Below are 24,231 nucleotides of genomic sequence, written 5' to 3'. Positions count from 1 at the left end.
CCAGCCTAAAAATCCTCATCATAAGCCGTTTTAAAATTAAGCAGCCTAAAAATCCTCATCAAAAGGACTCTCTGGGCTTTATGGTCCTCAGGTTTGGCTCATAATAAACTCACCCCAAATTTGATTTATAGATTGGTTATGGATTCTTTGTGTGAACAGCTGGATTATTTTAGGGAAGTCTATTCTCCCATCCATCAGCACATAGGTGTTAGGTGTTTACATCAGAAGATGTTGCTTTTCAGGGGGTGACACCTTGGGTATGCCTACAGTCACCCTGGGATGATGGTGGTTGTGACAAGTCTCTCTTTGCCTATTTCCCTGTCCACACTCAGCTGTTAAATCACTATTTGTGGGCTGATTGGTCTCTTGTTTTCAACAATGCTCTAGGGTGTAAATTGCTCCAGACAAAAATCCAACCAAATTTGGGTTCCATTGAAGAGATCCATCAGAGGTCAGTGTTCAAGATTCTTTCTGACTCCTGGAGGCCCCTTCTCAGCTATTTCTTTCTCCAGTTCTTTCCTGAAAACTAGCCAGTTTACAGATTAGCCTGTATCTCCAATGGATGTAACCATCTCTTCCCACCTCCTTTCCACACAACCTCCACTGTTTTGAGAACACCCTTAGGCTTGAATTTCTCCACACTCTTGCAAATGGAGTCAGCTTCTTTGAGAGAGATTACTAACTATTTGATGGCTGGCCTGCTTGTACCTCCAGGCAAAATCTCTGAGTCATGATTATGTGAGTAGGTGTGGGGACAATGGCATACTTCTGCCTGAAATCTCCATTTTTGAAATGGGCTCTCAGTGTAGTGGGAGGGACAGTAGCGTCAGAACTTATTGAGTTTCCTCTTGTGGTGTGAGACCAACACATCAGAGCTGCAGCAAGGGCCGCAGGATTTCAGCACTGCTGTACCCAAGGAAAAGTCTCTGTCCCATGAGTGGCAGCTGGGCAGAAGAAGGGATCCCCCACTTCCTGCTTCACTCATCCAGCACTTAGCCTCAGTAGCAGTTAGCTCTGGGGCAGGAGAAGAAATGCTGAGGTTTTTCAGGTGGGATGAGAAATGCTGATGTCCTGCCCCTCCTGGGAGATGGTCCTCTGACGGGGAGTTAGGGGGAGAGGGGAACCCTATGGTCTTGGCTGCATGTGTCTGCAGTGGAGTTTCCTTCTCCATGAGGTGGGGAGGGGGAGTCAGGAAGCTGATGCAGGTTCAGGTATCACAGACTGTTGTTCTTCAAACTGAATCTTAGTAGATTTTCTTGAATAAATGTTTCCCCATTTGCTCTATGCCCTTAGGGCCATTTCCAGAGACTCTGACTGGTTGTTTAAGAATAATTGTCACGGGGCCGCCCCAGGGCCGAGTGGTTAAGTGGTTAAGTTCCCACGCTCTGCTTTGGCGGTGCAGGGTTCGGATTCTGGGCGTGGACATGGCACTCATCAGGCCATGTTGAGGCGGTGTCCCACATGCCACAACTAGAAGGATCCACAACTAAAAAATATACAACTATGTACTGGGGGAATTTGGGGAGAAAAAGGCAGGGAAAAAAATAAGATTTAAAAAGAAAAAAGAAGAATAACTTTCACCAGTTTCATTGGGAAGCATGTCCACAAGAGCTTGTCACACTGTCATACCAGAAGTAGAATTCTCCATTAACATATTTTTTCTATGTAAGTTATTATGAGATAGGTTATTAATGTCAAATAAAATTTTAATTTTCATCATCTGTTCTTGTCAATTCTTCATTTTTACTTTCTAAACTGTTGCATGCCACACTTGTGTAATGAAAGAGTTTTGAATACCATGGTGAAGGACTGAACACACATCTACAACTACCTATGTGATGTAAATATTGGCAGCTCTTGTAACACACAGTTATGGTCCTAGTAGTTGTTTCACAGTCTTCTCTATGACAGGCTTTGTAAACATTTATCCTGATGACCTTCATGCATCTTCAAAACTCATGGGCTTTGCTGCACCTTGCAGAGGCTGTCAGTAGGGCCTGCGGTGTCCACCGCCTCCCTGCCTGCATGGTGGGGCCTCAGGCTGCTTTCTCTCTCAGCAGCTGCACTGAAGAGCCCCCTTAGTGTTTTAACCTTTTATAATAATTACAATTTTGTACTGAAAAGCACTTTTTTTCTTACTTTATTCTCACATTTGGAAGCAATGATTTAATGATTTGATATGGGATTTCAAGATATTATCGAGTTTGTCACAGTTTGAAAATCCCACTGATGAGAAAAAAATCATATTTTATTATTTAAAAAATTATCTATTTTCATTTTATTTTGCTTCTAGAGATCAGGTAATCATCATTCCATGACCTTGAAGTTTACAATGGCAAACTGTTCTTTCTTTTTAAAAGTATTTCATTATATTTCTTTTTAATATTCATTTTCAGTAAGACAGATGGAAGCCCAGGAATGCCCACATCTTCTTGTGAGAAGATGGCAGAAAGATATTTCAAATCAAACTGCAGAGCAATTAGGCAGTGGAACGTTTAAATACCAAGAAATGGGTAAAGCCGAGTGGAAATGCATGTGCAGTTGTATGAAGGTCAGAAATGGGCATGGTGGTTATCAAACCAACTGAGGAGAAAGAAGAAAAAAAGAAGAAAACAGTAGGATATACTATTGTACAGCACATTATAGGTCAAGGGAGAAGAGAGGCCACAGAGATGTCAAATGAGATTATGGAAAGCAAGATAACTTGAGCTCTGAATATCACACTATTTCTCAGGTTTAGGATTCTCCTGCACTGTCTGCATGATTCCCTTTCTTTACATGGTAAAGATTTATCTGTTACACGCACCCCAACTTTTTCTCATCTGCACTCTTTATTGGGTGTTTCCTGCAGAAATGCCAATAAAGACAGTGGTCTGAACCTCCCCTCGCTCCTGGCTTCTGCTCTGACCACCCTGGTGTCTTGCCCACGTGGCCCTGCATGCTGTGCCCTGCCTTCTGTTCCCAGGACCTGTGGGTATAATCAAGTATTTTGTCCTGAGCCTCTCCTTTGTCTTCTCTTGTGGTCACAACTGACAGACCATCACATTTTAAAAAAATACAAAACACTTGGTCTGCGACTTGCATTTTTTGTTTCTTCACAGTGACTTCGATGAACAAAATGAGTAATTTTTAAAAGGCCCAATATTTATCAATTTTTCAAATTGTTTTATGATTTTTGGATCATCTCTAAGAATCTTTGCCTACCCAAAGTCATGAAGATATTCATCTATTTTATTTCCTAAAATATTTATGGTTTCTGCTTATATGTTTAGATCTATAATATTCTTTTTTAACTTGGTATTTATTATAACACAGGGCAGAACACGCCACCCACCATATTCACAGGGCACCAAGCCCCCTCCCCCATGATGATCTCTGCTGTCTCTCACACTGGCCTCTCCTTGCACAGCACTCTCCTCAGGGCCCCCTTGACCTCTGCGTTCCTCAGGCTGTAGATCAGCGGGTTCAGCATAGGGTTGAAAAGACTGTAAAACAGGGAAAGGATCTTCTGCTGCTTCTCAGGATGGCGGGATTTGGGGGCCATGTACATGACGATGGCGCTGCCAAAGAAGAGCCCGACCACACAGAGGTGGGAGGAGCAGGTAGAGAAGGCCTTTCTGCGGCCCTCCCCAGACTGGATCTTGAGGATGGCAAACAGGATGCGTGTGTAGGAGACCAGCACCAAACAGAGGGGCCCAACTAAGATAAAAACACAGGATGCAAAGATGACAACTTGGTTGAGCCTAGTGTCAGCACAGGCCAACTTGAGGACAGACAGGATTTCACAGAAGAAGTGGTTGATTTCATGACGCACACAGAAGGGCAGCCTCAGGATGAGAACTAAATGAACCAGAGCCAAAATGAAGCTAAATGCCCATGAAGTGATGACCAAGACCAAGCACACTTTCCAGCTCATGATGACAGTGTAACGTAAGGGGTGGCAGATCGCTGTAAAACGATCATAGGACATTACCACCAACATCAGACACTCTGTAGCAGCAAAAGCCAGATAGAGAAATGTCTGCATAACGCAAGGAACAAAGGAGATAGTTCTTTTCTGGCTCACAAGATTTGCCAGCATCTTGGGGACATTGTTGGAAGCATAGGACATGTCAATGATGGCCAAGTGGGAGAGGAAGAAGTACATAGGGGTGTGAAGTCTAGGGTCTAAGCAGATAAGCCCCAGAATGACCCCATTCCCCAGAAGGGTGAGGGTATAGAAGAGAGAGAAAAGTCCAAAGAGGACCAACTCCAGTGCTGGGTCCACCTGGAATCCCAGCAGGGTGACTTCTGTGATCCACGTCTGGTTGTCTGCCATGCTCCTGTGGCAGAGACAGACAAGCCCATGTCCACAACAGGAAGATTGGAGCTGTAGGGCAATCAAAATGCAAAATATTTACTGAAACTTACAGAGTTAGCATTTAGAAATGTATTACTTTGGCAGGTTTTTCTATAATTTATTTTTAGATATGTTGTAAAAGTGACTCAGGGTGCTCATATAAGTCAGAAAAATAAGCCCCTTGAATCAATGGAATATTATGACATATTTATAATTATAGATAAAATAAATTATAAGACAACATAATCTGATACATTAGAATCTTCTGGGACCTCTGTTCCATCTCCAGTGTTTGTAGTTTTATTGTGAGAGTTTTATTTATTCTTTATCAGCACTTGATACTGAAATTTAGTATAAGTTAAAGAACATTTTGGCTACGTAATAAACATATCCAAGTATCCTAAATTCAGTTAAACATCATGACATTTTTGTAGCCTTTTCAAGTATGAAATTCAAAAAAAGAAAATGAATTTACATTAACAGTAGGTGTATGTAAAGATGATAGCTGTACAGTAATTGTATTTTGTTTGGGTGTTCTCTCTTTTCCCTTTTTAACTTAATATAGAGACAAATCCCAGAGCTTAGCTTATTTCCTGGTGTGAGAGAATCATTCGTCCTCACGATTTCCTCCCAGCTTTGGCAACTCCCATTGTCATCCAATCCCCTGAAGACCGTCCTCATCACTGTTCCCATGCTGACCGCCTCCTGCTGTTCTGATGGATTCTGAGCAGCTCACAGGGAGTGGGACCAGCTGCAGCATCAGTTGGTTACTTGTTTCTAGAGCACTCCTCCTGGGAGGTGCCTGGGTGTGTCCAGGAGCAGAGGGAGAAAGGGCCCTGAAGGGCTGGATGGCAACATCACGTTGAGAGACCAGGTGACCTCATGCCGTCCCTTTATATTTCTTCACATTTATTCCAGAAACAGGCTGAACTATCTTTATGTTTAAATTAATGTAATGTTTCAAATCCAACAGAGTATTTAAAAGCTAATTGCAATTATTTCTTTTAGTAAACATTCAGATCCTCAAATTTATATTTTAAAATTGGGGTTGTATTATACAGACTTTAAGTTTTTTTGATGAGGAAGATTGCCCCTGAGCTACTGTCTTTTGCCAATCTTCCTCTTTTTGCTTGAGGAAGACTTTTGCCGAGCTGACATCCATGCCAGCCTTCCACCATTCTGTGTGTGGGACACCAACACAGCAGGACTGGGTGAGTAGTTTTTGAGTCCGCGCCTGGGATCCAAACCCAAGACTGGTCCACTGGAGTGGAGCACGCAAACTTGACCCCTACTCTACGAGGCCAGCCCTTATGCAGACTGTTTTTTAACTACCGTTTTCATTTAACATTCAGAACACTCTTATGTATTTAAGTAATATTTTACAGAGATTATTTAAAATTAGCACAATATTGTATTATAATACCATTTGTTTAATTTCCTTGTGTTGGAAATTTGTGGTTCTCGTTTCTCCTACGTTTAGTAGCATTGGGATTCATATTCTTTCAAACTGAAGTTTTGTCTACCCTCCCAATTATTTCATTAGGATATATTCTAAAAGTGAAATAGCAGACGCTAAAAGCTTTGATACTTACTGCCAGCCTCCTTGCCGGAAATTTGTACCAATTCCTCCCGCCGACAGTGTGTGAGAATCATGCCTGTTTCCCACATGGGCACCAATACTAGAAATTATCAGTTTTAACCTTTGCTAATTTGATATGTGAATAACTTCATACAGTTTAAATTTATATTTCCACTATTCCTTACACACATTCCTTGAGTGCATCATGTTCCAGCCTCTGTTGGAAGCTCTGGAGGTACAGCAGTGGATCAGGGAGATATTCTGAAGGGGAGACATATTCTCAGGAAGTAGGTGGTCTATCTGTCATCTGTTCCTCACATTCCCACAGAGGGGAGGGACCTCCCTACCCCGGATGAAGGGCTTTGGAGCACACCTGCCCTCTCTGTCCTCTAGTTGACACAATTTGTGAAACAGGAAAAAGGCACTGAGGATGCTCCTCCTCTGTTCTCCTGTTGGGTCAGCTACGTTTCTATCCTTCTGGTTACAGCCTGTGGGAGAATGTTCTGTCCCCATTGGGGGTGGGAGTGATCTAATGGCTGTGATTGTAATTTGTAAATAAATTTTGTTAAAGATACGAACCATGTTTTCCAATGAACCTCACTAATAAAACATATTTTTAATTCCTACTTGATTCCTGTGTCTATCTCTCAATTTATTTTTTCAGGTCATGGAGCAAAGGGAGGTCATGGTTAATTACCACCCCTAAACCAACAGGAGTAAACAAATCAAGAAAATATTTGTTGAGAGTAAAAAGTCCTATGAAGGAAATAAACAGGGTAAATGATAGACAGTGACCCAGTTTGAAGGGGCTCCTGTAGATGGGATTGTCAGGAAAGGTCTCTCCAAAGAGGAGACACATGGGTGCAATCTAAACAATGGAGGGGAGTCCATCCTGACTGCAGCCGCGTAGACTGCTCCTTGCACAGGGAACAGTAAAGGCCAGTCCCTGGGCAGGAAGAGTCCGTGAGTTCTGGGAAGAGAAAAAAAATCCAATGTCCCCAAACCATAGGGACTAGATGTTGTGAATTATTCACTGTAATCCTGTTTATGGCTAAAATTTGGGGTTGACATGAAAGTTTATGAATTAGAGATGGATTAAAATATTCTGCTACTTTTGTAAAAAGCACAGAAAACAATGCTACCATTTAAAAATGTAATATAGATCTTTATATAGTGAAAGGAAAATTTTTCCACATAAGGTCAAACCATGTGTGTATAATATGATTAGATTCATATTTTAATATATAAGCACATTTATATACACGTCTTCTGTGTCTCTTTACACATATGGGGAAAATTCTTTAAGTTAAAAAGGAAACTGCACTCTTTATCTCTAGAGAGTAGTATTATGCAGGGGCATACCTCTTCTATAAATTGTTTGCTTATTTGTTGTTTGTTTTTTAATACACTTTATGCATTATCATGAGAAAAACAAGGCATTTTTATTTTGGAAAAATCCACAATGTAATATACAACCATAGTTGCCCATCATTTTTGCTCATCTTGAGAGTAATCCTCACCAAATTTTAACAGGAACCTCAAATCTGAGCTGATTTTCTTAGAGCTTCAAATGGGAGAAATAAGTCACTGCATTATGTTAAACAGTTAAGTTTGACAGGAAAGGAGACATGGAAAACCTCAATCTCATTTTTCTTCATAGAGTTTTTTTGTGAATTGTACAGATAGAGAAAAAGATCAAGATCTTCTATTGACTAAAAGTAAAAATAAATCTTAAATCAGTTGAAAGTTATTGAAACATCCACCAAAATGTGAATGGGGGCACAAGCAGAGCAAAATTCTGATGTTTCACAGTTGAAGGAAATGATTTTAGTCATAGAACATTTCGATGCCTTTCTAGTTTACTTATCTGAATGTAGCTTAGGGCATTTCATGTTAAAAACCAAAAGAATTGAAAACAACAATAAAATAGTTACCTGTAAAGGCAGAATCAGAAGTGACAGGGAATTTAGTTGTCATCTAAATTCTAAAGGAAACTTTCAATCCGGTTCTTAGGAAAAGTCTCTGACAATCAGCCTACTTTCTAGCGGGAACGTTGTATCCCAAGTCAGCTCATGAAATTCTGCTCTTTCCCTAGATACTGCTGGAGGACTCATGTCAAACTTCATCTCTGTGAATTCCCTTTATTTACATTCCTATGCTTGCAGTATGGTCACTAGTAGACACAGTTAAGCAGAGTGCCACAAAATTGCTAATTTGAGCGACGCTTGCTTCCTTTCATGTGAACCTATGTGTCCATGTCTACATGAATTTGGTGTATCTATTAAAAGGACAGGGCCATCCTCAAGTAACTCCCTAAGTTTTGGTTGAAAGTTCACTGGAACACCCAAGAAACAGCAGCAAATTACGATCAGTAAAATATCTTACAATATCACTCAAATACTATTCAATTGATTGTACCTGAGCTAATAGATATACTTTGACTTATTAATTGATATATTTTAATTGCATGCAATAGAGCACACTTAAAGGACATATATCGAAGCTCCAATTAGGAGATAGATGAAATGAGAATCTGCCCCATTTTCTGGACAATACAAATTTAATGACTGAGTGGAATATGGCCCTTTGTGGACACACCAAATATTGTGTTAATCGGTCCCACTGAATCAAGCTGAATGGGATGTCAGAGAGATCTTAATCCCTGAGGCCTCCAGGGGCATAAACATTTTGTAAATTTTCAAGGATTTACAGATACAATACACAGAGAGATACCCACGTGAAGATTTCTTTAAGTGTCCACTCTAGCTACACATTAAAGAAAGATCTTCAGTGCCCAGAATAAGGAGAAAAGTTTCATGGATACATTTTTCCGTCCTTCCATGGCATGAAAATTAACAGGGCCTGAAAAACATAAGGTCCCTGAATGAGATGATGGCAGCATGGTTCACATGTTGGTCAGACATCATTCTAATCCTAATTCTGCAAGGTGAACGCGTGAGCTTGAGTAATTTACTCTAAGCTCCACTGTTTTCCTCTGTACATGGTGACAACAGATGTCTACGGGCTGATGTGGAGAATAAATACCATTAAACTGGTATATATTAGGAGTTAAATAAATGTGAGCTGTTATTAATAGTATTAAGGAGACCACAAAATTCAAAGAAGACTCCAAATCACTGGGATTAGAGATCCAACAAAATCATGATATTGTAAACTCTTTCATATTTATCTTGCTTTTCTCATGGTTATTTCTGAGTTTAAATTTAAAAACATACATTTTTCTTTCATTTCTATTAATGATTCTACATTCTGATTTTTAAAATTCAGTTTAAAAAGGAATTTCAGGAAACGGAGGAGTCCTTTACAGTAACCTCATTCCTGGGTTGAAGAAGAAAATGCAAGTATTAAAACTCAAGCGGCAGTTTTGCCATTCCAGATATCCCAATGTGAGAGAGACAGTGAATCTTGTGAAAGGAAAAGGGCCATATTTAGGATATTTAGCGCCGACCCAAAGTAAAAGTTTCTATTGATCAGTCACTGAGAATGAGAGCCCTGGGCTGTCAAAGATGCAGCTCTGGGACAGCTCAGAGTTGTCCAATTTTCACGCTTATTCGGAAATTACTTACCATCTCCAACAGTTGCTTTAACGCTTAGCCTGACCCTAATAAGAGGCACAGTTTGAGAAACAAACAAGCAAACACGGATTCTGAGCCCGACTTCCTGGATTCAAATCTAGGCTTTGCTACATACTAGCTTTGTGATGTGACCAATCTGTGCCTCTCTTCCTCAGTTTTTCTATCTGCAAAATGGGGTGAATACTAAACCTTGCCTCATGGGATAGTCGAAATAATTAAATGAGTTTACTCACATAAGACCCTTAATATGTGCTTAAAAATATATTTTGAGGGATTTGAAAACTATCATTGCAAGGTAACTTCTATTTGGAAAGATGTTAAGCCATCATAATATTCCTCTGCTAAAACAAGGAGCAAAAAAAGACACTGAGTTTTCTCCATAAGACAAGGCCATCTGTCTCCTGGACAAGTGAGAAATGGGTCCTGTTTGGTTGGACAATGTTTCTGAGAATCTGTGGGGCAGGAGGTTAGGAGAGGGGAAGGAAGATCAGTCTCAGAGCAAGCAGACCACTCCCCTCTGCCTTCAGCATCTTCTAGTTCTAAGAAGAGACACCTGGGCCTCATGGCCCCTGCAGTTCCTTGTAGCCCTTGAGCCAGTTGATCACTTATATCAGAGGCTGGCTGACTCCTCCCCTCTGACACAGTCATGACAAAGCCAAGAGTTGCCACAGGAAGATGATGAGTGAAACATGAATGGAGTGTCCTGGATGGTCAGAGGCATTGTGGCCACACCATGGGGATAGGTAGTAGTCCCGAGAGACCCCCTCAGGCCCCTAGTTATGAAGACAGGCTTAGGACCACACAGGGAAGGCATTTAGTCATTGATCCCTAGAGCCAGTGATCTCATTCACTCCCCTTTCCGATTACCCACCTGCAAACCTCTTCTCTGGGCTGATGAACACTTTTCCTTCCAGTGGTACCTTCTGTGTTCTTTTAGCAAACGTGGCCTTGAGCTTAGAAGAAACCTCACAGAGAAGAAGGACTCAGGTTGATTCTCCTCTCTAAAGGGACCTCATGGGGAGGTGAAGCCCAGATACACTCATCACTGAACTTTATGAGAGACTTGCCTCTGCAAGGAAGGGGCTGTCCTACCATTATTTGAACCCACCTCCCTCCCTGCAGACACAAACAATGATTCAGGGAACAGAAGTGAGGTGCATTATGTCTACTCACATTCTCCCCAGAGAGACTTAAGCAGTTTGCTTCTTTCCTGTGGGCAGGTGAGCCAATGAATGCATTTCCCATGTTAATTCATTTTCTGCTGTCAGTCTCCCATGGGCATTTTTGGGTTTGTCTGGGATTTGTTTTTGTTTGCCTGGGATATGGTGAGGCCAGGATGTCTTTAAACTATGCAAGACTCTAGCACAGAAAAAAAAAATTCAAGATTATGTCATAAATTGATTTCTCTCATATGTATTTTACCAGTTTTAAAATTGTTCCACTCAATAATTCCTCCTGCTTGACGGCAGAAGAGAGACTGTAATTTCTGGATCTCTCAGAGGAGGTGCTGCCCTGACCCTGTTAAGACATCATTTCAGTTAAATAGGTGATCTCCCAATGGAGGCAATGTCCTTGCCAAATAATCACAGCATATTTCTCACTTACAAGTTTTTTGCCTTGACAATTTAGATATACCTCTCCCTTAACTTTCTTTAGTTTCCTCCATTTCCAACATCTCCAGATTTCTGAGCCACATCTTTATTTCTTGATCCTGGGTTAAGTGCTACAGTTAAAATGACCCTTTCTCTCCCTCTCCCTCTCTCTCTCTCTCTCTCTCTCTTGCACTAAGTGTTAATGTTTGATGATTGTCAAGTCCTTCCAGGTCTAACTTCCTAGTGTGTATCTTAATCTAGCTCTCTAGAAAGTCTTAGTTCTTCAACTGTGGTGGAAGGAGCACTTCAAAATAAAACTAATACATTTAATCTATTGGAGATAGTAAAAAGTGTACTTAAGAGGAGACAAATTGGGGTTATTTCTTTTCTTAAAATAATCTGTGTTCCAATAGACTCTCACTCCTCTTACCTCCTTATTCGCCAACACATGCACTCTACTTCATTCAAGTCGTACTCTCCAGTATTCTTCCACTTGAAATTTAGTCCTTGTTTCAAGTCCATTTTCTCCTCGTATTACCCATTTGACATATTACCGATCCTTTAAAGCACTCATGGAAGATTCTTCAACCTACCAACCCAAATTGGTCTTCTCTGGCAGACTAGAAGTACTTATTATAACATATTTCATTCTTGTGCTTAAATAACTTATTACCTTTCGTAGTGTTTATTGTTCATTTTCCTTTTTTTACTAGCAAAGCAAGATTATTACAGAAAAATAAATTTCATTCACCAACACTCAGATAGAGCTAAGGATAAAAATTTAGTGCATATTCTTTAGATATGCATAATTACCACTTAATTTCTTTTGATGAACATGATATAATGACATTTAACACATCCTACTGTGGATCAAAGAGGTAGCATGTTTTGTCTCCATTTTTTTGCTTTTAATCTTTGAAATGGATAGAGCAAAAACATTTACTGTGGGAAATCCTATACTTTGTTTGAGTGTTATTAATTTTTATATTGATTTATATTTTAGTAAGAATAAATATTACACGGCATACTGGGCACCATCATTTGTGATGGACCTTTATTAAATGAAGGTCAGTTTAGAGAGAAAAATGTTTACAGATCACAAGACAACACCTAGAGCTGCACCTAAATATCCTTTAAATATTTTGCCTTCTCTGAGACAATAATTCCTCCTTTGCAGGTCTTGAGTCCTGTCTTACTTAATTTTAAGTCTACTTAGCACATAGAATTTTAATAGGTCATTTTAAAAAGTAAATAACATAAGCAATGATGAGAAATTCTTATTGCTGATGACTACTTTCACTGTAAGTTCTGCTATGGTATGTGTTTTTAACCATACAGAAGTATTGTAGGATATACTCCATCAAAACAAGGGAATAAACCAAGAAAGAGGAAGATGTGAGTTTAATGAACTAAGGAGTCCAACACAATCTAAAGGCAGATGGAATTTCTAGGAAATAACCAGTGCAAACAGAATGAGAAGGGAAATCTCCTGAGGGATGGATATATTGTCTGAGGTGGCTGAGGAGGATCGACATGTGTGGTAGGCCATAGCAATGGGCACAAAGAATCCAAGCAGAGGCAAAAACAGGTAATTAGTAAACATCACACTTTTTACTTGTAGCTGTAAGCATTTAATTGATACCTACTTCCTGCCTCGAAAGTCAGGTGAGGAATATATGGCCTAATAAAGAGTTTTGTTTTCAAACTCCTTGCCGCTGCTGATGGGCCATGGACGAATGTGCTCCAAGTGGGGATGCTTTTCTTTCTTACAGCAGTAGACTTCTCCAGCAGTTGCCTCCCCTTGCTTGGGCTGATTAATGGGATCAGTTCATTGCACTGAGCTTTGCTCTGTGGTTGAAGAGTGAGTTCTGACCATTGCTATCTTCCTTAACGGAATGTTTGGCATAGACCAGTAATGTGGCCGGCATCTTTCAGGTTAGAGGTGCTGAGGGACCCAACTGATCAAGAGAATCAAGTCTGCATCCCCCTTGCTCATATTCCAGCGGTAAATAGGAGAGATGCACTCATGTGACCTTTTTCTTAAAAGTCTCCATCTCTCTTTCCCATCCTCTCTCCCCACTCACTTTTAGGGAAAAATATAGAATTTTTGTTGTAAAAGGACAAGAGCTCCAAATCTACACTCTATTCTGCTTTCATTCTTAAGGTTGTTTGTTTTGTAAAGTGATTTGGGTAAAATGATAAATTGGAGTGAAATGGTTGAAAGTCACTTAGTCAAAACAAGTGCAAACCTTTGCAATATGCTCGTCTTTGAGGAGATGATGTTTGCGACCTGATCCATTAGAAGGGCTGGTAGAAGAGGATTCTATGTCTTGGCTTTTCATTCTTTTTATGCTCTGTACTGATTAAGAGATAGTCTTGATTTCAATCTAACCAAATATATCAATGTTTCCTTTTGTGGCAAACTATATATTATTTTAAAAATCTTTCTCCTTCATATCTTCTAAAAGGTTTATAGTTTTGCCTTTGACACTTAGGTCTTGAAAACACTAGGAGCTGAGTTTTCTGCAGGGCTGAGTATCTCTATGGTTACTCTATTCAGTCAGCACTATTTACTGTGAGCCCTTCCTTTCCCCAGGGATCCGTCATGTCACATCTCTCAAGTATCAAGTGGTAGAGAGGCATTAATTTGCTTCTATGTTTTGTGTTCTTTTCAGTTTCTTTATTTTTACTTTTAATTTTTTAATTGTTTTTTTTTTTTTTTTTGAGGAAGATTAACCCTGAGCTAACATCTGTGCCCATCTTCCTCTACTTTATATGTGGGATGCCTACCACAGCATGGCTTGTTGAGTTGTGCCATGTCCACACCCAGGATCTGAATCAGTGAACCCTGGGCCACCAAAGCAGAATGTGCGCACTTAACTGCTGCGCCAGCGGGCCGGCCCCGACAATGTGTATCTTTTAATTTGTTAATATGGCAAAGTTTTTTCATTGTTTGTTTTAATGTCAAACAATTCTTGCAGTTTGGGATGAAAATTTTATCATCATGTAACATTGTTTTGTTTTACACACTTGTTTTACTAATATTTTCTGTAACATATTTGCCTTTATGTTCATGAATAGGGTTAGACTGTGCTTTTGTTTCATAATGTTTATCTCAGGTTTGGTATCAATGGCTTAAACACTAAGAGTATTTATTTTCTAACCTTATAAGAACTCTAAAGATCAAGGGTACTGGGTTTGTTAAATTAAAGGACCCAAAAAGGTATTCAAGGAGCCAGAATTGTGCGGACAAACTCACACACTCAGGGTACTACAAACCATCCCTCACACTGATCTCTTCTTCCCACAGATCTCGTCAGGGCACCGTTCAGCTCTGGGTTCTTCCAGCTGTAGACCAGGGGATTCTGCAGAGCGTTGAAAAGGCTGTAAGACAATAGTAGACTCTTCCTTTGTTCTTGAGAATGGTTGGATCTGAGGACAGGTACATGATAACAGCACTGCCAAGGAAGAGCCCGACCACACAGAGGTGGTAGGAGAGGTGGAGAAGGCCTTTCTGTGGCAATACCCAGACTGGATGCTGAGGATGGGAAACAGGATGTGTGTGTAGGACACCAGCACCGACCAGAGGGGCCTGACTGAGACAAACACAGAGCCCACAAAGAGGATAATTTGGTTGAGCCTAGTGTCAGCACAGGCCTATTTGAATACTGACATGATTTGACAGAGATTGTGGTTGATTTTTTGTGGCCTACGAAAGGGCAGCCTCAGAATGAGAGTGACATGGATCAGAGCCAAGAGGAAGCTGAACAGCCAGCAAGTGCAGCTAGGACAGTGCACACTCTTCAGCTTATGATGACAGCATAATGCAGGGGATGGCAGATTGCCACATACTGATCATAGGACATCACCCCCAAACTCACACACTGTGACAGCACATGCCAAATACAGAAAAGTCTGAAGGATGTGTGGAGTGAAGGAGACAGTTTTCTTCTGCATTACAAGGTTTGCCAGCATCTTAGGGAAAATGCTGGAGGCATAGGACATGTCCACGATGGCCAAGTTTGAGAGAAAGAAGTACATTGGGGTGTGCAGTCTGGAGTCCAGGCAGATGAGCCCCAGAATCATCACATTTCCCATCAGGGCAAGGCTGTAGAATGACAAGAAGAACCCAGAGAGGAAAATTTCAAGTTCTGGGTCAAGCTGGAATCCCAGCAGGATGACTTCCGTGATGCACGTCTGGTTGCTTCCCATGTTCTTTCAACAGATAAATACAATGCTATACTTAGGACAGAGATTTTTAGAGCTGAGGGGTAGAAAAGGCAAAAAATTATATGCTCATGCAGAGTGAGAATTTATGCCCTAGGCCACAGATTAGTAATTCATGGACCCAGTCCAGTCCAAAGTCCTGTGTTGTTGATCTGCTAATTTGGCTTTGAGAGAAATTTAAAAGTTTTAGGTATTGACCAATTTCTAAAATTAGGAGATCTCACATAAAAATTGACGTCTCTGGCTTCTTTTAAAAGAGTAGAAGGTTTGCTATTTCTTGAAATTCATCGTAAGCAATAGTCAGCTGAAGCTAATGAGAACATAGAAGTCGATCCTCCTTCATTTACCACTCTCTCCATTAATCCCTATTTTCTTCCAGAAATTGAAGCTTAGTCACACTTAACAATTTTGGCATTGCACTTACACTATTGGTTGTATATTTACTTAAAAAGAAAGTGAAGATTTATACTCAAGATGAGTTCCTAAGTCCTCCTCTACTTCAAACACGTGGAAATGAGAGATAAAAATATAAAATGCAGATCCCCCAAATATATATCCAGAGCTTAAAATAAAATGATTCTTCCATATTCAGAACTGAATCAGAAACATGATATGCTCTAAGTATGAAAGCAGAGAATCGTTGTTTTTGAGTGTGGAATCAGCCTTCATGGAGAAACTCATCTTGGAGTCAAGGGAAGTTTTGAGCTATGGGATACTAATATGATTGCCTGAAAATAAGGGCTTGGGTTGGGCCCATGAAAGGGGGTATAAAACAGCTGTTGGGCTGCAGGATAAGGAGACTATAAAGAAGTCAGTATGCTTGCTGACTCTCTCATTAGATCACTAGAACCTGGGACACTGTTATAAGGCCTGATTCTGTGATGAAAGGCACATGGAGCCAGGTGAAGATGAATGAAAACTCAAAACCACAGGACAGGAAGAAAAGGTGGAAAAACCAAATTGACATCAAAATAATAATAAAACCAAAAAATTTTCACTCAAAATGTGTATCTAAAGCACGTTTTAGAAACAAACAAATTTTATGCTAAAGAGGAAAAACTAAGTAAACAATTGAAGCCTTGAATTCGTTCAAGTTGAAATTAAATATAATTTAATTAGATCAGTCTTCCAAAGACTGTAATATAAGGACAGTTAGGATGTTCCAATAGATTAATAAAGGCATAATATTTACTAAAATGCTTGAGAAATTAAGAAAAATAAGAAGGTAGCCATGAAAAGACAATTAGTGTATAAAAACAGATCAACTACTGACCTTTGAGGTAAGAAATACAGCCACATAATTTTCAAGAATCAATAAAGAGGTCCTATAGGAAGTGGATAGAAAATAGATACAAAGAATAAACTCTGAAAAATGCCAGTATTTACAGATTCGGGGAATGAGGAGGAACTAGCAAAGGAGACTGAGAAGGAGCAGCCAGAAAGGTAGAAGGGCCATTAGGGGAGCAAAAGTCAATGCTCTGGCGGCAGTTATCACTCCGCATCAGTCTTCACTTCCTGCTTGTGCAGACTCTTAAGGTCAACTGGGGATGTGAGTTTAAAGCCTTCTGATTTTTCCCTTGTAGATGCTCATAATCCTGAATATGCACTCATCCCTGCACATGTACGTGGTCCTGTCTATGCCCAGGAACATGTCAAAGCCTTTCAAAGCCACTATGGTCATCTCATTCCTCAACTTTTCCTTTGAAGTTTTGGTCAGATTGTTTGGGGCCATATTTTCACATGTAATGCCTGTTATCAGCACCACTGGCATCATTGATGTTTAACAATGCTGCTTATTGTTTTCCATAAATACACAATGAGAGAGCTGAACCAGGTCAAATAAACACAAATTTTGTGAGTAGGATTATCTGGGAGGGTACCAGAGTAGTAAAATAATGATGGATATCTAAGTGTGAGGCATTGGAGGAGCTTCAAGCCTGTTTTGCTCCCTCCAGAGGCTGCAAAGATGGTGGTTTTCACCATGATTGTGTGGCTGTAAGTTTTCTAGGCTACCACAGAGCTGTATTGATGGTGACGGGAATGGAACAAGATAAAATGCCACAAAGCTCACTGTTCTTAACAAGGTCAGCAGTTTTTCTTGCATTAACACTGCCTAGATTGTTGCCTTTTTTCAATTTCTAGAGATATTAAAAAGTTGATTTTGACAAATTTGTCAGTGTTCTTTTTTTCTTTATGGAGCAGAGGATTTCCAGAGATCCTTACTCTGTTCTTCCTATTGACCAATGCCTATATCTTTGAAGGAAAAGCATATTTCCTGTCTACCCAGATGGCATACAACTATTCTTCACACCAAATGAGCTTAGATAAATATAAGGAAACTTTTCTAGCCCTTCATATCTCTAACTCTTGTCTGTTTAGAACACTTTAGAACTAGGTTTCTGAGGGTCATGCCAAATCATACTGCACCTGTCCCATTCTAACTGGTGTTTTTAACATGAAGTTAGCAAAGATTTAGCACGGATGAGATTCCTTTTTGCTCTTTTGAACTCAATCTGCTCATCTTCAGCCTGGTTTGGTGATTGAAGACAATATACATACACACACATGCACACACACACATATACTTTCCATAATGGTATTTATCTTCACATGGCTCTAATCTCTTTAGGCAAATTTTGATTATATAGTCATGTATCACTTAATGACAGGGATATGTTCTAAGAAAAGCATTGTTAGGCGATTTTGTCATTTGTGCAAACAACAGAGTGTACTTACACAAACCTAGATGGTATAGCCTACTACACACTTAGGCTATATGGTACTAATCTTATGGGACCACCATTGTATATGTGGTCTGTCGCTGACCAAAACATCATTACACAGTACGTGACTGTTGTTGGGGAAGTGGGAGAATTCCCCCCTGCCTTTCCTTAAGGTTTTTATGGCTGGTTAAATAATCAAAGAGGCAGGTTAGCAAGAGAAAATCAAACAAAATTTAATAGCATATGTACATGGGAGAAAACCAGAAGAAACTAAGTTACTCAGCCATCTGGCTGAGGCCACCTGTTTAAGTATCCTCAGCTACAGAGGAGGATGTTGGGGATAGTGATTTGGGACTTAAAAGGGGAGAAGACAATTTACATAGAGATGGAATGCAAACGTTTGTTAAACAGGTTTTGCTAGGTCCAAAAAATGGGTTTGTTGGTATCCTTTTCGCACACCTATTTTACATCATACTATAGCTATCATATGGTATGAGCTGCTTCCTGGAACAGGCCTTCTGTGTCAAAGTCTTTTAGGCAGTTTGGGGGGCGAAGGTCAGATGCTCTTCCTGAGTCTTTCGAGTCTTCATTGTCTTCAGCTCAAAATAGTCCGCATATCTGAGTGGCGCATCTTGGAGTGGCCTGCCCTGAACCCCATCAGTTCTGTATAATTATTTCAGAGTCTCAGAGAAACGCAATGCTTGGGTAAATTTATAAACAATCTTGATGTGATTATTGTGCTTTTATAAAGTGAGAATTAACCTGACAACATCTAAGATATTCACTTTGTGTAATGATACTAGAGGTAATGTTATTTTTTTTCCAAAAGATCTCAGTAAAAGACTTTTACAATTAAGAAAGAAAATTTTTGTTCCAAACTTGAAATAAACAAACGATCTGTTTTTCTTTTCTTTTTCCATAGTGGAGAATTTTCCATAGCTGCTTGAATGTTATATTGGTAATTGAATTTTTTTTTTTTGAGGAAGATTAGCTCTGAGTTAACATCTGCCACCAATCCTCCCCCGTTTTGCTGACGAAGATTGGCCCTGAGCTAACATCCATGCCCATCTTCCTCTACTTTATGTGGGATGCCTACCACAGAATGGCTTGCCAAGCAGTGCCATGTCCACACCTGGCATACGAATCGGCAAACCCCAGGCTGCCAAAGTGGAACGTGCGAACTTAACCACTGCGCCACCAGGCTGGCCCCAGTAATTAACTTCTTTTTGACAGTGCCTGGCACTCTGTTAACTAATATTTATTTGATTCTCTTTTACACCTCTGAGATAATGTATGAGTTTGCTAGGGCTGCCATAACAAACTGCCACAGACTGGGTTGCATAAACAATAGAAATTAATTTTCTCCCAGTCCTGAGGGTTACTAGTTTGAGATCAAGATGTTGACAAGGTTGGTTTCTTCTGAGGCCTCTCTTCTTGGTTTGCAGATGGCTGTCTTTTCCGTGTGTCTTCAATGGTCTTCCCTCTCTTTATGCCTAGTCCTAACCTCCGCTTTTATGAGGATTATAATGGATTTTACAGGATTATAATGGATTAGGGCCATTTTAATTCCTCATGTTAACGTAATTACCTTTATAAAACCATGTCTCCAAAAAGTCACATTTTGAGGTACTATGGGGCAATGATTTCAACATATTAAATTTGAGGGAACACAGTTCAGTCCAAAACAGATAATTACTTGCTTGTCTGACAATGAAACCTTATTACGTGGTATGTATTATACACAGCCACAAATCAACTTGCTAACATTTCTTTCTCAGGTATATGACTTGACATTTCAGAATAATCATATCTTTTGCAATGTAGTCCAGGATAATATTGCCCCAGTTCTTACCTACCTACTAAGATAGACCTCAGTTGAAAAACAGAACTGTTAACTGGAGCAGTTTGCCATTTGTGTAAAATTATGTATAAATGCCCTTGCCAAACCCTCTTCAAACTGGTGACAACTATTATTTTCATGTTGCTTTAACCATTGATGAGCTTAACAAAAATTTTTCATGCTGAGGATTAAATTTTCAAAAACAATTCTTTCATAATATTTAGTGCTTTGTTGAGGCCTTGAGAAAATACGTAATACCATACAGTGATGTTGGGAGCCTAACGCCTCGTGTCTTTCAGAGGGCAATTTGGTGCATTATAGCAAACATTAAATACAGACTCCATTTCTTTAATGCTTCTAGGATTTTTTCAGGCTATTTTATATTCTACCAGCTTCTTTTTTTTTTTTTTTTGGAGGAAGATTAGCCCTGAGCTAACTACTGCCAGTCCTCCTCTTTTTTGCTGAGGAAGCCTGGCCCTGAGCTAACATCCGTGCCCATCTTCCTCTACTTTATATGTGGAACACCTACCACAGCATGGCATTCCAAGTGGTGCCATGTCCGCACCCGGGATATGAACTGGCAAACCCTGGGCCTCTGAGAAGCAGAACGTGCGAACTTAACCGCTCGCCACCAGCCAGCCCCTCTACCAGCTTTTGATAAGTTATATTTTAGCAGATATTTGTCCATATGGTTTAAGTTTTCAAATTTATTGACTGAAATTTATTCAGAGTTTTGCTTATTGTTCTTATATGTCTGCTAGATTTGTAGTTATATCATTATTTTCATTCTATTATTTATGTTTTCTTTGTCACTTTCCTTTCTTAGAGTAATGCTTATTGATGCATAATTTACACATATTAAAATTCATCATTTTAAACTAGTTACCTGAGTTTTGACAAATATTTACAACCACCGTAAACAAGACAGACAGTATTTCCAAAAGTTATCTTGTCTCAGTTTGTGGTCAATGCCCTCTTCCCTCCCCCAGCTTCAGGCAGCCATTCATCCCATTTCTATGCTTGTAATTTTGCCTTTTCCAGCATGTTAAAATAAATGTAATCATATCAAATGTAGCCTTTTGTGTCTGTCTTATTTCGTTTGCAACATTACCATCAAGATTAATGCGAACTGTTGCGTTTATCAGTAGTTCACTTCTTTTTATTGCTGAGTAGTGCCCCATTGTATGGATGTACCACAATTTGTTAATACATTCACTAGTTGACGGATATTGAGTTGTCTCCAAATTTTTGGCAATTATGAAATAAGCCAATATACACATTAGGGTACAGGATACATACTTTTAATTTCTTTTGGGTAAATTCCTAGAAGTGGGGTTTTTAGAATATAAGGTATCTACTTAACATTTTAAAAAACTACCAAACTCTTAAGTGGCTGTACAATTTTGCATTTCTACCAGGAGTGCATTAGAGTTTCATATGCGCCACATCATCATTTGGGCTTGGTATTGGCAGTTTTTTAAATTTTAGGCATTCTAACAGATATGTAGTGGCATCTCATTATGATTTTACTTGTAATTTCCTAATGGACTAGTGATGTTGGGCATCATTCACTTGCATATTTGCCATATAAAGTCTCCTTTTATTTCTTTGCTTTCCTTATTGCAGTGCGATATTGAATAGGAGTGCTGAGAGTGAACATCCTTGATTGTTCCTGATCTTGGAAGGGAAGCATTCAATCTTTCACCATTAAGACTGCAGTCAATTATTAAAACTTTGTTGATGTCCTTTTTCATATTGAGGAAATACTCTTCCATTTATAGATTCCTTAGTGTTTATTGTTAATGAATATTGAGTTTTGTCAAACATTTTTCCTGCATCCATCGAGGTAATCATTTTTTTAAATCTCTATAGTCCTGATATGGTGACATACATTGATTGATTTTTTTTTAATGTTTTATTTTGAACTAGTTTTAGACTTACAGAAATTTTTGCAAATATAGTACAAAAAGTTTCCCCTAATGTTAACATATCACATAACCATAGTACAGACAACAAAACCAGAAAATTAACATTGGCGCAATTAATGTTAAATAATTTCCTTTTCAGCTGAATTATAGTGCTTAATATAATTTCATCAGTTTTCCCACTTCTTTTTTTAAATTTAGAATGCTATCCAGTATCCCACATTGCATTTTCTTTTTATTTCTCTTTAGTCTCCTTCATTCTGTAACAGTTTCAATCTATCTTCGTCTTTCATATCTTCGCACTTTTGAGGAGTGTTGATCAATTGAATGGTGTGCTAACTTGCGTTCTTTACTGTAAACTCAAGTTGGAAATAGTATATTTATTTTTTATATAGCTGGATTCACTTTACTAATATTTAAAAGTTTTTTATATCTGTCACCATGAGCGATTTTGATCTGTAGTTTTCTTTTCCTAAAATTTGTGATGTTTTTGTCTGGTTTTGATATCAGGATAATGCTTAAATAATTAGTTGGGGAAAGTTACTTCTGTTTCAATTTTGTAGAAGACTTTGGTAGAACTTATAATATTTCTTCCTTAAATGTTTGGTCCAATTCACCAGTGAAACTATTTGGCCTGTGGTTTTTTTTTGTGGGAAGGTTTTAAACTACAAACTCAATTTCTTTTAGATAGAGGGTAGTTCACTTTTCTTCTTGTGAGAGTTTTGGCAGCACAAATATTTCAAAAAATTTTCCATTTCATTTAATAGTCGAAGGTATTGACATAAAATATGTTCTAGTGGTTTTGTCTTTATTCTTTTGATGTCTGTAGGATCAGTAGTGATGTCACCACATCCATTTTTTTTATATTGATAATTTGCGTCTTTTCTCTTTTTTCTTGGTCAGCCTGGATAGAAGTTTATCAATTTTATTGATACTTTCAGAGAATCAGCTTTGATTTCCTTGATTTTCTCTATTGTTTTTCTGTTTTTTATTTCATTGGTTTCCGCTCTTATCTTAATTATTTTTCCTTAGGTTTATGTCCTTTATTTTGCTTGTAATGCTTTTGCCTGCTGATTATGAACACTTTTATCATTTGCATGACTGAATAATCTTTATTTCTTTCATTTTTTCTTTTTTTTAATTTATTTTCTCGAGCATAGAATTCTGGGTTGGCATTTTTTGCTTTCAGTTCTTCTGTTAATCTTGTCTTTGTTCCTCTGTATATATTGTGTCTTTTTTTTCCCCTTACAACTTTTATAATTTTCTATTTATTGTTGCTTTTCAACATTTTGATACAGTACTTTGAGATGTTTTTCTTTATTTTTTTAATGCTTGGGGTTTGTTAAGCTGCTCAGAAGTGTGGTTTCATTCTTTTCATCATATTTGGAAATTTGGGGTTAATATTTCTTGACTATTGGTTGTGTCTGCCCCTAGACCCAATATCTCTTTTTCCTTCCGGGACTCTGACTTAAGGTTTGATGTTACTCACAGCTTATTGAAGCACTATTCAGTTTTTTCAGTATTTTTTCACTCTTTCATTTTGGGTAGTTTCTATTGTTATGTCTGCAAGTTCTCAAGTCTCTTCTTCTGCAGTGCGTAGTCTGCTACTGATTCCATCCAGTGTATTTTTCATTTAGAAATCTATTTTTCATCATCTTGTAGTTTGAATTGGGTGTTTTAATATCTTTGGTTTCTTTCCTCATCATGCTTACATTTTCCTCTATCTTCTTGAATATGTGAAGTATATTTATAACGGCTATTTTAACGTGCTTGTATGCTAATTATCTCATCTGTGTCATTTCTGTATGTATTTCTATTGATGGGCTTTTCTCCTCATTATGAATTGTTTTGGTTCCTCTCTTTGTGCTGTGGCCTAGACATTCTCCTGCCTCTTTGCATGCCTGGAAATTTTTTTATTGGATTATAGACATTGCGAGTTTTATGTTTTGGAGTGTTGAGTAATTTTTCTTTCCTTTAAATATTTCTGCACTTTGTTCTGGGAATTAGTTAACTTGCTTGGAATTTGTTTGATCTTTTGAGGCTTTCTTTCAAGGGTTGTTAGGTTGGATTCAGAATAAGCTGAAGTGTAAGGTCAATTTGCCCTTTTAGCAAGGTTATACTTTCTGAGGACTCTACTCGATGACTTGTGTGTTGGAGGTCTTTCCATTCTGGCCGGTGAGAACATCAGCTGTTCTGAGCCCCATGTTACCTCCAGAGATCACTCTGTTTGCTCCTTTCTGGCGGTTCTTTCCTTGGCCTTGGCAGGTTCCACACGTACACTCAAAGATTAGTAATCAGCAGAAGATTGAAGGATACCCATGTTCAGACAATAAAAGCTCCCTCTCTTTGCAGCTCCCTCCTCTTTGGTGTTCTGTCGCAAATTATGTCTTCTCAACTCAGGATGGGCATG

The 24,231-nt window shown here is 38.9% G+C and overlaps 1 protein-coding gene and 1 pseudogene across 1 annotated transcript; both read right to left on the bottom strand.

Moving 5' to 3' along the window:
• Positions 1–3,385: 3,385 nt before the first annotated feature.
• Positions 3,386–4,318, bottom strand: LOC124243978 (olfactory receptor 2A14-like). The gene has a single exon (XM_046670130.1). The coding sequence runs from the start codon at positions 4,316–4,318 to the stop codon at positions 3,386–3,388; it is 933 nt and encodes a 310-aa protein (XP_046526086.1).
• Positions 4,319–14,369: 10,051 nt separating this feature from the next.
• LOC124243410 (olfactory receptor 2A12-like) lies at positions 14,370–15,318 on the bottom strand (annotated as a pseudogene).
• Positions 15,319–24,231: the final 8,913 nt, after the last annotated feature.

Source organism: Equus quagga, chromosome 8 (assembly GCF_021613505.1).
Source record: "Equus quagga isolate Etosha38 chromosome 8, UCLA_HA_Equagga_1.0, whole genome shotgun sequence".
Lineage (NCBI taxonomy): Eukaryota > Metazoa > Chordata > Mammalia > Perissodactyla > Equidae > Equus > Equus quagga.
The sequence above is the reverse complement of the archived record's forward strand: the minus strand, read 5'-3'. Positions and strand labels throughout refer to the sequence as shown.